The sequence below is a fragment of the Phragmites australis genome, chromosome 7 (assembly GCF_958298935.1).
Source record: "Phragmites australis chromosome 7, lpPhrAust1.1, whole genome shotgun sequence".
In the NCBI taxonomy this organism is placed as follows: Eukaryota; Viridiplantae; Streptophyta; class Magnoliopsida; order Poales; family Poaceae; genus Phragmites; species Phragmites australis.
Window position 1 is genome coordinate 31,652,228 of NC_084927.1, and position 14,844 is coordinate 31,667,071.

A 14,844-nucleotide genomic window follows, 5' to 3' on the forward strand; every position below is an offset into this window, starting at 1 on the left:
TTTACTGTTAGTCTGATATCCATGAGAATATACAACTCGGCACTTATACAGTCATGCAGTGTATCAGTTACGAACTATAATATGTCACGACACTACACAAGTCTGTCAAAATGGACACACGAAGAGGAGATTCCAATTTAAGGAAAGAGTTCCTTCTCAAATTTTGTAACTGTCAAGTCCTTGTACCAAATATCAACGCGACTTGGCAAAAGTATAAAAGAAAAAAATAACAAGCTATGCACAGAGAGTCAGAGACTGCCTATCAGGGGCTTCAGCTATCTACGCAGCACAACCAGAACTTGCGTAGGCTAAAAAAAATGGCCAATATTGCAGGAACCGTTGCCGGCAAGTTTTCCGACAAAAGGTCACTGGTTTTTCACGTGGTATCATTAGAAATTTACCAGTCCTGAAAAGTAGAATCACTAGTTCTTTACCGCCCAGCGGCGACCCCTAATCTCGTATCCATCAGATGCCTGATCACCACCACCCCAGCTGTCCACAGCAGCAGCAGCAGCTGAGCTTACAACTCTGCGATGTTTTTTGCCCTTCGTGACACCACTGTCACTTGCGCTCCCACTTAACAATGGATCATCAATCCCACGAACTGGTCTCTCTGGTGTTGCTGCACTCACCCAGTTGTCATCCTGGCTTTTCTTATGCTTATCATTCTTTTTCATCAATTTATCAAAGCGCTTCTCCACTGGCCTTACTGCTTGGTTAACAGTGAACTTGAAATCCTTGATCACCTATAGTGAAGGGTGGAGACAAACAATACAAAGCATGAAAATTATACTGACAAACACATGCTAACCCATGCAGTACATAGAAAACAGAACATACGTCAGTCAAGGTAAGATTTGTTCCACTAGTTCAAAAAAATTAAAGCCCAACCTAACGTATAAAGAGAGAAATTTTATCGGTAATGCTCAGGAAGAAAGAAGATTTGTTCCTACTACTCACATATTCTCCGCTGCCGACAACAAAGTCCCGAACACTCTCTTTTATGCTTGTTGCGCTTCTCTCATCTGGTTCCAACTGTGGAAGCTTCATTTTGGTAGGCCGGTTGCTTTCCTTAATTTCATAAGGGTCCACAGGGTCAGAAGATACATAATCCCCAAGTACAGAAATGTTTCCAGGTGACTGATTAGCTAAGTGTTCATAGGGCTTGGCTGGGAACACATAGAGGTGAGCAACTGAAGCAATGCCCATCTGTCCTGGAGAAAGGCATGACTATCAGATATCCACGACAGCTAGCCACAGAAAAATAAGGAAATACTAAAACTAAGATGGCTCAGCCTAGAAGGATAAATACCTCTATGCAAATAATGAAATCTTGGATACTAGATTTTAACTCCAAGCTCTGGGCTAAAGGACTTCTAAGCAGGCCCAGCGCATACATTATTGCAATCACCACACCTTGCCACCAAGTCAAGAATACTATAGATTTGAAAGATAGAAACTTAGCCAGAGGCTTTATATGTGCCAATTCGTCCTTGGTAGCAGTGTACCATGCTACTAGGCAGTACAGGGCCCAATATTGACTAAAGTTCAGGACTGCAGCAAAGTAAGGGTACCTGCATCACCAAGTGATGTATCAGAATTTTAGTAAGACAAATGGAGCAAAATATGAACACAGGAGAAGCAACTAATTGAAGCTATCTCAGTTTGGGTTTATTCCTGATGGAAAAAGTGGAAAGTAAGATCTGGAAAAAAATTCCAAGAAATGGAAGGGGAAAATGTATCATGAAGATGACGCTACTATCGGTGTAAAAAATAAGGAGGTCCTCTGTCAGGAAGGCCCACACCAATCAATGCCAACTGGCGGTAGATATCTTTAAGACCAAAGCCCACCACACGACCAGGCGGGACTCACACAACCAGTCCCCTTGTCGAAGAAGGAAACCCCACGACCAGCGAGGGAGGTACTCACCTAACCAGTCTAAATCGCATTTAATGTCATCTACTCAAGTATTTTCCTTCCCCAAGCACCTCCCCTCGGCGTGCAAAGTCGTGGCCGGCGCAGAAGTACAGTGCCTTGTCCCATAGCATTAAATGCTGCGGAAGGCCTTGCAGGCAAGTGGGATGGTCTCATAGGCGCGTGTGCGGCGCGCTGCGATGGGACAGGACAGGCCGGACGACCAGGGTGAGGCCGGCATGAAGGCGTTCAACAGATGGGACGAGCCCTCCGTGCCATCGGAGCAAGTGGGGCACGCACGCCCTCCGTAATGATGGCCTATGGATGGAAAGTTTTAGTCAGGAATGAGTCTACTGTGTGGGCCCACTTGTAAGATCTCCTTCCCCTGGTATATAAAGGGGGAGGACCGGGCTTGTAAGGGACACAAAACTCATTTTGTAGCTAGTTTATCCCAAATCATAAGAAATACACAGGACGTAAGACTATTATCCTACGGGAGGCCTGAGCCTGGATAACCTATTGTGTTCTTGTGCTATGCATACCCACTAGGAACGTCGATCACGCGCCCATCGTCCAGTACACCCGGAAGCATTGTTAGGGATTAATTCTCGACAGCGACAATTCCATTCTACCAATATAGCTACTGCATAAACAAAACTCAATGTATGGAAGATGTATTTTTCAAATGTGAGGATAAACAAGTAGAAAAGAAAGGAATATCTTACCCACATCGTAAATTGAATTCTCCATCACAATACACACCAAAAGGTTCTAGAAGAAGAGATAAGCTAGCTGTGAGGGTCTTTATGATCACCTGCAGGTGCAAAGCACTTAACTAAGTTTTATTTTCGACTTTTCAGATTCAACGGTTTTGCGAGATGGGCTAGTGGCAATACATATTGGAAGATTCCAAATTTGATAATCTGGTAAAACCGTGTCCCAACTCTCCAGGGTTTCAATAGAAAATTTACGGGAAAATGATGGTGTATGATTCCCTTTTCAGAGGCATGATGCAAAAGGGGTTGCCCAGAACCTGAGCCACCTTCCCTCTTCAAAAAAGCTATTGTTTTATCTTCCCCACCTACATTTGATCAGCCATAGTAAGGAAACATAAATGAAGAGAAAGAAATACGGAAGCTGCAATATACATTGCCAAAATGTATCAGGAAAACACCACGTAGAACTACCAAGTGAAATGTTATGAATAGACTGAGTGCCATTGTACAAGTCTACAAGATATCTACCAAGCTGTCAACAAATATGGTTTTACTCTGAGACAGTGGCTCCATCGTGTTAATGCTACTTAAGCCTTATGAGGAACTGGTAACCTAAGCATATGGTGTAATATACAAGACAATACGATTACATCTTCTACATCATTTGTTTTTGGAAGTACTACATATTAATTCGAGTGAGGAAAACACACACTGGTTCTGTGACGCACAATGGCAGAGTCACGGAGGTAGATACAAGAATGAAGTCATATGTAATTCAGTCGAAAAGGTTGCATTGTTCAAGAGCATGTTTCATCCTTGCACTCTGAACTCTGAAAGAAATTTCCATATGTAAATATAGGCATATAGCAATAACTTAGACCGTATCACTTTATTTTGGAGAAGAATAAACCCTTAACCAACTCTACACTAAATGTCGGTCTACAGGTAAAGAAAAGTGCTGCATATAAGAAATAGGGGTCGTCACAATGTCACTAAGACATGTGTTCTCAAGAAAGCAATATCACTAGGCATAACTTACCTAAACATGCAGTAATATATCTTCCAAAGCAGTACATAGCAAATGCTTCATAACCATCGCGCATGATGCCACAGAAAACACTTGTATTTGGATTTATCAAAGAAACATACTATTCCAAAAGGAGAACAAGAAAATTAGACATATTGCTGGAATAATTCAGCACATACATGAAATGTTTTAGAGGCCTTACCGACTCAATTGCATAGCAAGGGACCATCAGGATAACACCCAGTACAAATTTTTGTTCCTGTAAAAGTAGAACAGAATCCAATATAGTAAATGTTATGCTAGCCAAAATACTGATAAACAGAGATATGTTTAAAACTGATGACAGGATGCAAAAGTGAAAATTAGAAACCTCCGCGTTGTTGTATGCCGAGAGATGCTCAAATATCAGGTACATGGAGAGGGAAAGCGAAAGCAGCACGAAGAATCCAGCAACCAATGTAGCCCATGTGGGCGCGGAGTATTGCGCTTGCGCCATCACGGGCATGAGGAGCCCAAAATTGACCCTCATTGCAGTCAGACACTTCTTCGAACCCGTACGTTCTCACAATCCCTAAGCACCATCCAACATCACCTTCCTTGAACTAGCAGGGATCTCCAGATGCACAAGGTGCACATAGCAGCCACAGAACCCAATAGTACCGACTGAATGCGGACACTCCAATGCAAATCAATCAGATCAAACCTCCAAGATCCACACGCCGAGTCTATTATCTGCAATGAACTAAAAGGTGTAAAGTCCCGAACCTGTGAAATTAATACACACGGCTTGATCAATTATCCATAAAGCAGCAAAATTTCGAACATTAACAGTCTAGTCAGTCCTATAGAGTTCGTACCAACTGCAGACGCGTATACCTACAGACGAGACCACCTACGCCACCAACCTTACCAGACCCGACAAAAAACGTAGGCCAACGAGAAGGGCGAAACCGACGCCGTGATTGCAACCAACTCGATCCAGATTGCTCAATCTCCTACTACTAGAAGACAGAAGGAGGTGGAGGGGAGGCCTCTACAAGGAGCTCGAGGAGGGCCAGCCGAACTCGATTCGAGGGAACATCGCATGGTCATGGATTTGCAGGGAGCGGAGGAGAGTGGAGGAAACCTGAGCCGGCAAGTCGCTCGCGCCGGCGCCCGAACGGGGCGCGGCGGCTGCCGCGTGCCTATTTCCCGGTCGGATCGAGGCGAGGGGCGCTCCGCGTGATTTCCCACGGGACGGACGGGGAGGGAGGCGGAGAGGGGGGCGGCATGGGCAAGTCGCGACTCGCGAGTCGCGCCGGCGTCGCGGTGTCTCCCTCTCTCTTCTCTGTCCAGTGGGCCGGCGCCTTCGAAAGGCGCTGACGTGGCGCGAATTGGCTCGCGCTGGCGTGGCGTGGGTTGGCGTAGCTGGGGGCCTGGGAAGTGCGGGCCGGGCTGGTGCTAGACAGGCCGTGAGCCACATTGATTCCGTCATGGGCAGCCTGTCCGAATAAGATTCAGTTTCAAGTTGGTTTTCCGATTTCCAAATTGAGTTCAAATGTTCGATCCTCTTACGGCTGGACTCGTTGCCGTCCCGGCCGTAGCTGCGCAGTTATGTTGCATTGTTTGTGTACCTTTTTTTTTGCATAAATGTTTTCTCGCCAAGAACACGATCTGCGAGTTCATCGATATTTACCATGGCTGGACATTGTGCGGCTCCAAACTGGTCAGACCTCCCAACCGATCTCCTCCTCTGCGTCCTGCAACTCCTCGAGCTTTCGCATCAGTCTGCACTGCGTGGCGCTCCGCCGCGGCGGATGCCGGCGTCCCACGTTCCAGCGCGCCGTGGCTCATGTCTTGGGCCGACCTCCTCGAGGAGAGGGAGGCGTTCGCGGGGCAGAAGCAGCTCAGCCATGACCTGCAACTTCTACCACCTCCTCAACGTCGACAAGGCTTATGGTGTCAGTTCTCCACACGGCTGCTTTGTTGCATGCTGTGGAGCATCTCACGGTTGGCTAGTTGTGGTGAATGAGCTCTCCAATCTTGTGCTTACAATCCCTTCACCTTGGCCATGACCCCTCTCCCGCCGATCACCGATTTCGCGTGCGTGAAGGCGGTCTACGGCAAAGGAGGGAACTTGGAATATTACTTTTTTGAAAGAGATAGAGTCCATGGAACAAATTCTCTCGGAACATGGTTCTACCGGAAGGCGGTGTTATCTTGCAGTCCATCCAAAGGTGGTGACAACGTCGTGATGATAATCCATCGTGATATATAGCGATTGGCTTTCTTTTTATAAGGCAGGACACAACAAGTGGCAAGTGGCTTCAACTTTGCCCGTAAGCGGGAGGGATAGATATGCCGACTGCGCATACAATGACGGGAGGTTCTGCGCAGTGACATCCCATGGATTTTGTTTTTAACCCTTTTTAATTTAACATTTTATTATTATTTCCAAGAAGTAACCCTTCTGGTCACGTCAGGCCGCATAGCGTTACAAAAACATACTGTCACGTCATATGCAATGGCATGACAAGATGTGTCACACTAGAGTGCACCAGAGAGGTCTGTAAGTGGGGATCTTATGTGGCAATCTTGTCATGCTGCTTTAAGTAGCGTCATCGTATAGCTGTGTGATAATAAAATTATAACTTTTTCATTCGAAGTCCGATGAAGATAATTTTTATATAAAAATTATAGATCTTATGAGATCTACAACTTTGTAGTTGTGAGTTTTTTTCATTTAAAGTCCTTGAGGTCCAAATAATTAGTATAAGCTTCAGACAACAATTGGACACCCGTGAGTGGTGGTGTGACAAAAGAATTGTTTATGGTCCTTCTACAAAATATCAAGAGTGAACCGTCCATTGTAAATCAAAAAATGACATCACACCCTCATGATACTCCATGCTGTTTTTCGTAAATTTTGGAATTTTTTGGAAGTGCTATTGACTACTTGAAAAACATGTATCTTTCAAGGTACAAGTTTCTTTCAAGGTACAAGTTTCCTTGAATGCGTGGCATATGATGTAATCACCTCCTTTTATCGTTTGTTACTCATAGTCCTTATCACTGTTGGCCATTAATTATAAATGTTTTTTAAAAACATTTTACATAGCAAGAAAATTATAATACGCTCGATCAATTTCAAGTAGCCACGATTTTATAACTTTAAGACAATATATTGGACACACATAACTCCTCCAAATCGGTCTCGATATACTTCCTTCATCATGTTTCGTCCATAGGAGTTTTGTAGCAAGTTCACTATGCGTAAAAAGTAGATAATAATTAGTATTAATACATATATATAGAATTGGCTACTGCCATCATCGCGGCATCCGCAATGCTTTCGGAGCACCATGTGAACGTTCCATTTAGCATTAATAGATAGCTAAAAACCTGAGATATTTCATCATATATGTGCTCTCCGTCTCCTCCTCTCCATGTCCCTTCTAGTCGTGCCCCTCCTCGGTCTCTGGCATGACAGATCCTGAACCTCCCAGGTGCTTCTCCTTCCCTAGCTCCTCAACATCCTCGCCTATTCCAGCCTCGGCAACTCCGAAAGTGCTATGTTAAATTAAATGTGAGCTAATTAATAGTGATATTTAGTTAAACATAGGGTTTTTAAGAAAATAATGGTTGGCATGGTTTTGCAGGTGTCTCATATAATAAAATGCTCTCCACGGAGAACCAGACATTTCCATAATATCTCCTTATCCCCCTTAGACAATGTACATGTGAAATGCAGATGAAAAGTAGACATGTAAAGCATACACCTGTAATCATTCATGTAAAGCAAGCATCGTACTTATTCATGTAATTAAACTCTATTGGTGCAAATAAAGATAGAAAATTATGTTCTATGTGTATGTGTGTATGAAGTGCCATGAGATGTATGCATGAGATGCAATAGACGGTGGGTCCCACTATATGCTGCAACAAACTCCAGACCACGGCGTAGCGCGAAAAATAGTTTTTTCTTATAGCATAGGCAATCGCCAGCATTGTGGCACATCCAACACATTCACAACACCGCATGGACGTCCCACTATACGATATAAACATTCTAAAAACCTAGGGTATTACATAGTCTAGTCTGAAGGATACCCCTTCAATTGTAAAAATTGTATGCTTTATACTCCATCCGGTCTAAAATATAAGTCCATTTAGACTTGGACATAAGAAGTAAGATGGAGGGGTTGTTATCTCAAGGTCATTGTTAGGCTCTTCTTGTTGTCTCTTAGAGGCTAAAAAGAATTGTCTCTTGTGGGAGTGCCTGATAAGTGTTTTGTGTTGCTGAAACATGCACATAAGGAGAAATAGGCGAGGATACAAAGACCCGATTGCCCATCAATTATTATTGCAGTTAAGGTTGATGACAAGTTTACTATATTGATTAGGGTGTATTTAAGTAGGGGCAGACATGGAAGGATGAAGTAAAATATGTGCATTGGAGTTGCAATGGGCTTATATTTGGTGTATTTGTGAGACGACTATATGGATTTATATTTTGGATCGGAGGGAGAAATACTTTACATTGAAAGAATATATAAATAAATACATAATTGTTTGGACTATCATGATAATATTAATAGTTCGTACTGACATATAGTGAAAATTTTATGGCATTCTGGTGTAAAGTGCCGTCATAGTAATTTATAAAAGAAAAGTGTGGATATTTAAACTTGACTATGTACTAATCCAGTTTTATTACTGATACAAATGTTTAAAAATTATTCACAATTAAAGACCAACAATAGTAAGGACTACAAGTAACAAATAATAAAGGATGGTGATTACATCATGTGCCATGCACTCATAGGAAACTGTGCAGGTACCATAAAAAAGCAAGATTTTGAAATGATTTGACTACTTCTCTATGTTTTCTAGTAGTCAATAGCACATCCAAAAAATTTCTAAAATTTATGAAAAATTGCATGGAGTGCCATGACAATATGGTGCAATTTTTCTGATTTTACAATGGACAGTTCACTCTCCATAATTTGTAGAAGGACCATAAGCAACTCCCTTGTCACACCACTACACACGGGTGTCCAATTATTGTCTGGAACTTATATTAATTATTTGGTATCTCAAAGCTCTGGCTTATTTTTAAGATCATTGTCAACCTGGCCCCCTATGTCTAAATCTTGGCTCCGCCCCTGCCTAAACAGTATTGTTTACACTTCATTCAAATGATCAGATCACTCTTATCGACATGTCCAGAAACGAACACCCTGATGTATCGACGCGCCAAACACTCCATTATACTAAGCTATCAAATCGTCTTTATGCCATTCTACCACAATAAAAGTGTTTTTGGTTGAAAGACAAAATGGGATGGGATAAATCTATTTTTGTTTTTAGCATAGCGTAGTTCTTTTTTTTATTTGGTTGGTTGAATGAGATGAATCTTCTTTTTATGGCTGGAAGGATAAGGACGGATAGGGACAAGAATCGTCAACTAATTATTTTTAAAAAATTTAAATAATAATTATTAATAATACACTAATCAATATGCACTAACGCATATTAATGTTACTCTTACCATAATCATTACTAATTAACAATATAAATTGTTAATTAATCTTAATCATACTCTAATTAGCTCATTAATTATCACTAATTAGCACATTAACCCTTACAAATTCTAATCTTATATAAGTAATATAAACATATTAATATCACTAATTATTTTACTAATGAGCGTGATTAGTAAAGGTAGATGATGCCGTACTACCGATTTAAAAAGATAGCTTCATCCAACATATTAAAAAAATATTCTTACGAGAAATGATCCTATCCCTACTACTTTTAAACTAAACACTAAAAAAATAGAAATCACCTCCTTCCATCTCACCTCGTTCCTTAAACCAAACACATCTAAGCATATCTGCCCTGGGACACGCCAATGGCGCGCCTTCTTCTACTATTCAGCATGCGATTCGGCCCACGTGGGATGTCCCGGTGATCAGGCTGCCCGGGTATGCCAAACATGGTTTCCGAACCCACCAAGCGAAGTATAGCAAGCAGCCCCTGCTTGTTCGCTCTATAGCATGGGGGCGTTCGGCGAAACGAGCATAGAGCGCCGACAAGCCCGAGCCTTCTCCCCTCCCACTTCGGCCCAACTAGAAAAAGGCCCACAGAGCCCAAGTATATCTTCTCCGGCCGAGCTCAGGCTTCAGCCCGTGGTGGCTGAGAGCGCAACCACGGTAACGGCTCTAGCGGGCGCCGCCAATACGAGCAAAGATCCTTTCTCTCCGCATCTCTGTCCACCATCTTCATCCGATTAGGTTTGTCAGATCTCACCCAAGTTCTCCCTCTTCCTCCGTCTTTTCCCTTTCTTTTCTTTATCGAATAAAATGAGCAGTATGGGAGGAAACCCCACAGCTTCTCCTCCTGGATCCGATTCCTTCCTCGATGATGAGTTCCCCAAGGTTGCCGCCATGGGTAAGCCTGCTCAATTTTGCTTTCAAATTACAGAAAGATACAGCGATTATATTGGATTTGTCATTCCTCGGCGAGATGAGCGTTTATCGCCTTTTTTTTTCGCGGTAAAGATGCAATTTTTTGGCATAATCTCACAGGTAATTTCTCAAAGATGCGATTTTTAGGCGTTCTCTGTACTAGAAATTAGGCATTTTAATTGACGCTTACTTCATTCATATCATCAGTTGCTTGACGCAGATCGATTTGTGAAACTTTAAGATATTATATGCCTGTTTTTGCTTTTGAATTTAAGATGCGATGCTTTTCAAAGTTGTGTTCGGTTAGAGCACAGTATTTAACTCTGGCAAAGCCACTACGTCCTCCTGCATTGATTTCTTCGTGGGCAAGGTGCATGTCCGAGTTGGATTCGATATAGTACCAATTAGTTTCCCAATTTCAGGTAGCCCAGAAGGGACTTCTTGTCCGAATTAGAGATGGATTTGTTCGCTCTTTATAAACAAGCATGCTCACATGTATTGTGCCGTAAGAATATAACACGCGATATTTGCTATGGCAGGACCTTGTACAAGCCCCAGCTGGTCCGACCTCCCGATTGATGTCCTCCTTAGCATCCTGCAACGCCTTGAGCTTCCCCAAGCACTTGCCTTTGCATCAGTCTGCACGACGTGGCGGTCCGCCGCCACGGCCAACGGCATCCCACGTTCCAGCACGCCATTGCTCATGTCTTGGGCGGACCTTGTGGAGGAAAGGAAGGAGGCGCACGGTGGACGCACCTCACCCGTGACCTGCAACTTCTACCACCTCCTCGATGTCGACAAGGCTTACAGCGTCAGTTTTCCACAGGGTTGCTTTGTTGCATGCTGCGGAGCCTCTCACGGATGGCTGGTTTTGGTGAACGAACTGTCCAATCTCGTGCTCTACAACCCCTTCACCACGGCTATGATCCCTCTCCCGCCGATAACCGATTTCGCGTGTGTGAAGGCTGTCTACGGCAGCGGAGGTAAATTGGATCATTACCTTTTTGAAAGAGATAGAGTCCATGGAACAAATTCTCTAGGAACATGGTTCTACCAGAAGGCGGTGTTGTCTTGCTGTCCATCCAAAGGTGGTGACTATGTCGTGATGATCATCCATCGTGATAGCGATTGGCTTTCTTTTGTTAAGGCAGGGCAGAACAAGTGGCAAGTGGCTTCAACTTTGCCCGTAAGCGGGAGGGACAGATACGCTGACTGCACATACCATGATGGGAGGTTCTTCGCTGTGACATTCCATGGCATGGTGGAGAAATGGGATCTTGATGAACTGAATGGACCAACAAGAGAGATTGTTGTTGCTGCAAGGCGCCCTGGACGTATCCTTACTAGACATCTGGTGTCGACGGCGTGGGGTGATCTCTTGCATGTTGGTGCAATTTTTGCCCCTGAATACCCGGATGGTGTGAAATTCCAAATTCGCAAAGTTGATTCGGTTGGATGCAAGAAGGTTTTACAGACGGATTTGATGGATCATGCTATGTTCCTTGGACTGAATCACTCGGCATGTTTACCAACCAAGAGTTTCCCCGGGCTACAACCTCACTGTATCTATTTCTCTGCTCCCTGGATGACGGAGACATTTGATTGGCTTTGTCGAGTAAGCCATGGTTGGGGAGGCGTAAGGACGTATGACCTGAAAAGTAGAAAGTTCGAGCGTGCATTTCCCTTTTGTGATCAGAAAGGATTGATCAGCCCTTGCGAGGTCTGGATCACGCCGAATTTGTGACAATCGGGTTCTTAGAAGCTTGTCAGTATGAATTGCAATGTACTCGCCGTATGGATCACGCAGAAGATCCTTTTTAACCTGTACTTATTTGTCATAATCAAATAGTATTCTTATGGCTCGGAGTATCGACTGAGGCTTTAAGAGGCCAGTTTGAGAATTAAACCCTTCCGTTTGCACACATTTCTAGAACTTATGCACAACATTCTTATTTGAGAAATCAAGTAGATAAGTGCATTAGTTTGCATATGATGAGTTATTAATAAACTTAGAGTTAAGTTGAGCTTGGGTTGCATGAGCTTGTATATGTGTGATTTTATTTATGGCTAATCAAAGTTGGAGAAAAGAATGGATTTGGTATGTTTGTCTTTGAGTCTAGGTAAAATTTAAACACCGGATTCGGCGCTATGTAGATTGCACACATCGGAGTAATTTTGCTCAGAAGCAAAAATTAGAGACTCTACCAGATGGTCCGGTGTGCTACTAATGGCAACGTCGAAGCATTTTTTAGGAACTGTGTTTTTTGTTGCCAGGCTAAAGATAGAGCAACGGATGGTCCGACGATAGGCACTGTGAGCGTCGGAGCGGAGCATTTCTTATAGAGAATACAAAATAGGGTTTGGTGTGTTGCGTACATCGGATGGTCTAATGATGAATGGGTCATGGTGCACGTCGGATTATTTCTTGCAGAGAGGAAATATTTTCAGCGCACATTGGAGTTACACAAATCGGATGTTCCGGTGCTCAGAGGTTGTGCATACCGGAACATCAGATGTTTACAAATTCTCTGGGTGATGCTTTGAATTGAGGATTTTGGTGTTTGGACTAACCTGATATGGTTTGGAGAAATATGTTTGCTTATCTGATGATGCGCGAGTGATGGATGCAACTTAGCGGTCGACAGCGGGATGATTGGGGCCAAGCGAGGTGTTTGGTGCTAGACGATCAAAGAGGTCAGGCGGAGTTAATGGTGATCCTAACTGTACATGTGGAGTTCAAGCACAACATGAGAAGATGGATGAAGAGTTGACAAAGTTAAGCGAAAGAGATGCTGGTGCAAGTGACAAGACGGTCCGATGGATCGAGAACGGGAGAGACTTGCCGACGGTCAAGATCACAAGACGGAAGACACGCGTCGATATTGGAACGCTTGCTTAAGGTGTAAGCAAGTGATGGTGAGTCACGTTTTGAGAAGCGTACAAGGGTTTTGCTGTTTGGTCTTAAAACCGTGGGAGGACCAGAGGTCCACGTGGTATCATCGCGAAGCTTGCATCGAGGCGAAGTTAAGGTACGAAGGCACAACGGCCGTTCGATGGACGAAGGAGAAAACAGACCAAAATACCTCAATGGTAGGTAGAAGTGCATTACTGATGAGAGGTATTTTGAGAAGAAGAAAACTTAAGAGCTAAGATACCTCTCTAAGTTTATAAATAGAGGGGTAGAGCTGTGAGAAAGTAAGAAAGTCTCGAGCCAATTATTTGAGAGGCTACTGGTAGGTTTTAAGTAGAAGAAGAGCATAGCTTAGTCTTTGTAATAGGTGAAAGCTTTTTATGGGCAAAATATTCTTGTAATATGTCAAAAGAGGGCGTTCCTCTGGATGAAATGAAGTTTATATTTTCGCATATCTTGTGTTCAGCTTCTTCTAGTCTCTCTCTATTGATTCTCTTGCTTTGGTTGCAAGTCTGCCTCTTTTCCTTGAGATTTTCGTTTTTGTTGGAAAGCTGCAATTCATCACTTTGTTGGAGTAAATTCTCCTTGTTACTAAAGACATAAAATTCACATACAAATATATACAAGAGGGTTTTGAATTTCTTTATCTCCAAATCATCAATTCCTCACCCAATAACTATCTTTCTTTGATTTAAGTGCTTCCCTTTCAAGTTGCAAACTTTGTATGGCGAGTACTTGTCGATCTATGTTACATGAAACCTAGGGTTTATATACATATATGAGAGCTATATTTTCACTGGAAATCTTTATTATCTCTTATTTCTTTTGTTGTGTTTGTTTCTACTCTAGATTTTGAGTTGCGTTGGATGAAAGAATAAGAGAAAACTATAAAAAAAAATTATTAAAGCAACTATTCACCATCCTATAGTAACCATTCTCAGTTACACAATTCTCAAAGCGCACAAAAGCTGCATCTCTCTGGAATCCCCTTTCAGATCAATAAAAAAAGCAAATTAAAACACATAATCTGCTGACAGAAGCACGAACACCAAACTGAAATTCTATCACCTTATACTAAATAAACGCGCCAATGACGTGCAGGATTAATTAAACCAGTAAAGCCATCGTCTAAACTCTAAACAGGGGCTAGCTGGGTGTCATGAAGAGTGTAGCGCTGTCACCCCGTGCTCAAGTGATCAATTCAGCTCTAATTGGTCGCCGTCGGGCTCTTACTCACTTTCCAGCGTTTACAGAGCCTTTTTCTTCGACCAGACGGCGATCCTGGGAGCTAAGCAACTTTGGAGAATCAAGCCCCGGACAAGGGTCGATTTTTTACGTAGCTGGTGCTCCATGGTCGTTGTTGAACTTCCAACCGGTTGCGCCGGCATGGCTTGCACGATAATGATGGGTGTGCCACGAACCGGAAACCCCGAATGGTAGCTGCTAATTGGTTGTGTTCACAGTAGAGAAACGTGGTTCCAGGTTTTTGTCGAGTAGGGCTGCCGAGGACGGCACTAACTGATTGCTCATCTTTCGCAGAATGGTGGCTGGCAAGCCTGAAGGCGGTCGTCAAAGACTTGCGCCAAGGCTGATACGGTGGCGGTTCTCGCTGCCTTGAGACCGACTGTGGAAGGAGCGGAACAACCGTGTGTTCAGTTTCCACGGCACTCAGCCGGTGGCACTGGCCCAGGAAATCATCGACGAGGGAGCTATTGGGCGGTCGCTTTTGTGTTTTTTAGCTTGTTCTACGTTTGTTTCTCCTTCTTGTCTTTCTTTGTTCACCGATTCTTTGTGCTCGGTGTTGTCTGTTGGTTGCTTGTACTCTA

The 14,844-nt window shown here is 43.3% G+C and overlaps 2 protein-coding genes and 1 pseudogene across 5 annotated transcripts; 2 read left to right on the forward strand and 1 right to left on the reverse strand.

Annotated features, from left to right (window-relative positions):
• Positions 1–111: 111 nt before the first annotated feature.
• On the reverse strand, positions 112–4,940 carry LOC133924760 (protein LAZ1-like). Of its 2 annotated transcripts, XM_062370450.1 has the most exons (9): positions 4,785–4,940; positions 4,029–4,390; positions 3,861–3,917; positions 3,671–3,779; positions 2,812–2,996; positions 2,641–2,729; positions 1,313–1,574; positions 961–1,209; positions 112–746 (listed from the first exon to the last, which is right to left on the reverse strand). In XM_062370450.1, the coding sequence occupies exons 2-9, from the start codon at positions 4,185–4,187 to the stop codon at positions 423–425; spliced, it is 1,434 nt and encodes a 477-aa protein (XP_062226434.1). In that variant the 5' UTR covers positions 4,188–4,390; positions 4,785–4,940; the 3' UTR covers positions 112–422. The 2 variants fall into 2 exon arrangements, with proteins under 2 accessions (XP_062226434.1, XP_062226435.1); XM_062370451.1 differs by lacking the exon at positions 112–746 and having other exon boundaries at positions 1,000–1,214.
• On the forward strand, positions 4,743–6,060 carry LOC133925584 (F-box protein At1g10110-like; annotated as a pseudogene).
• Positions 6,061–9,815: 3,755 nt separating this feature from the next.
• Positions 9,816–11,964, forward strand: LOC133924761 (probable F-box protein At4g22165). Of its 3 annotated transcripts, none has more exons than XM_062370455.1 (2): positions 9,816–9,933; positions 10,647–11,964. In XM_062370455.1, exon 2 carries the CDS (start codon positions 10,811–10,813, stop codon positions 11,849–11,851), a length of 1,041 nt encoding a protein of 346 aa, XP_062226439.1. In that variant the 5' UTR covers positions 9,816–9,933; positions 10,647–10,810; the 3' UTR covers positions 11,852–11,964. The 3 variants fall into 3 exon arrangements, with proteins under 3 accessions (XP_062226439.1, XP_062226437.1, XP_062226438.1); XM_062370453.1 differs by having other exon boundaries at positions 9,824–10,090; XM_062370454.1 differs by lacking the exon at positions 9,816–9,933 and adding an exon at positions 10,099–10,227.
• Positions 11,965–14,844: the final 2,880 nt, after the last annotated feature.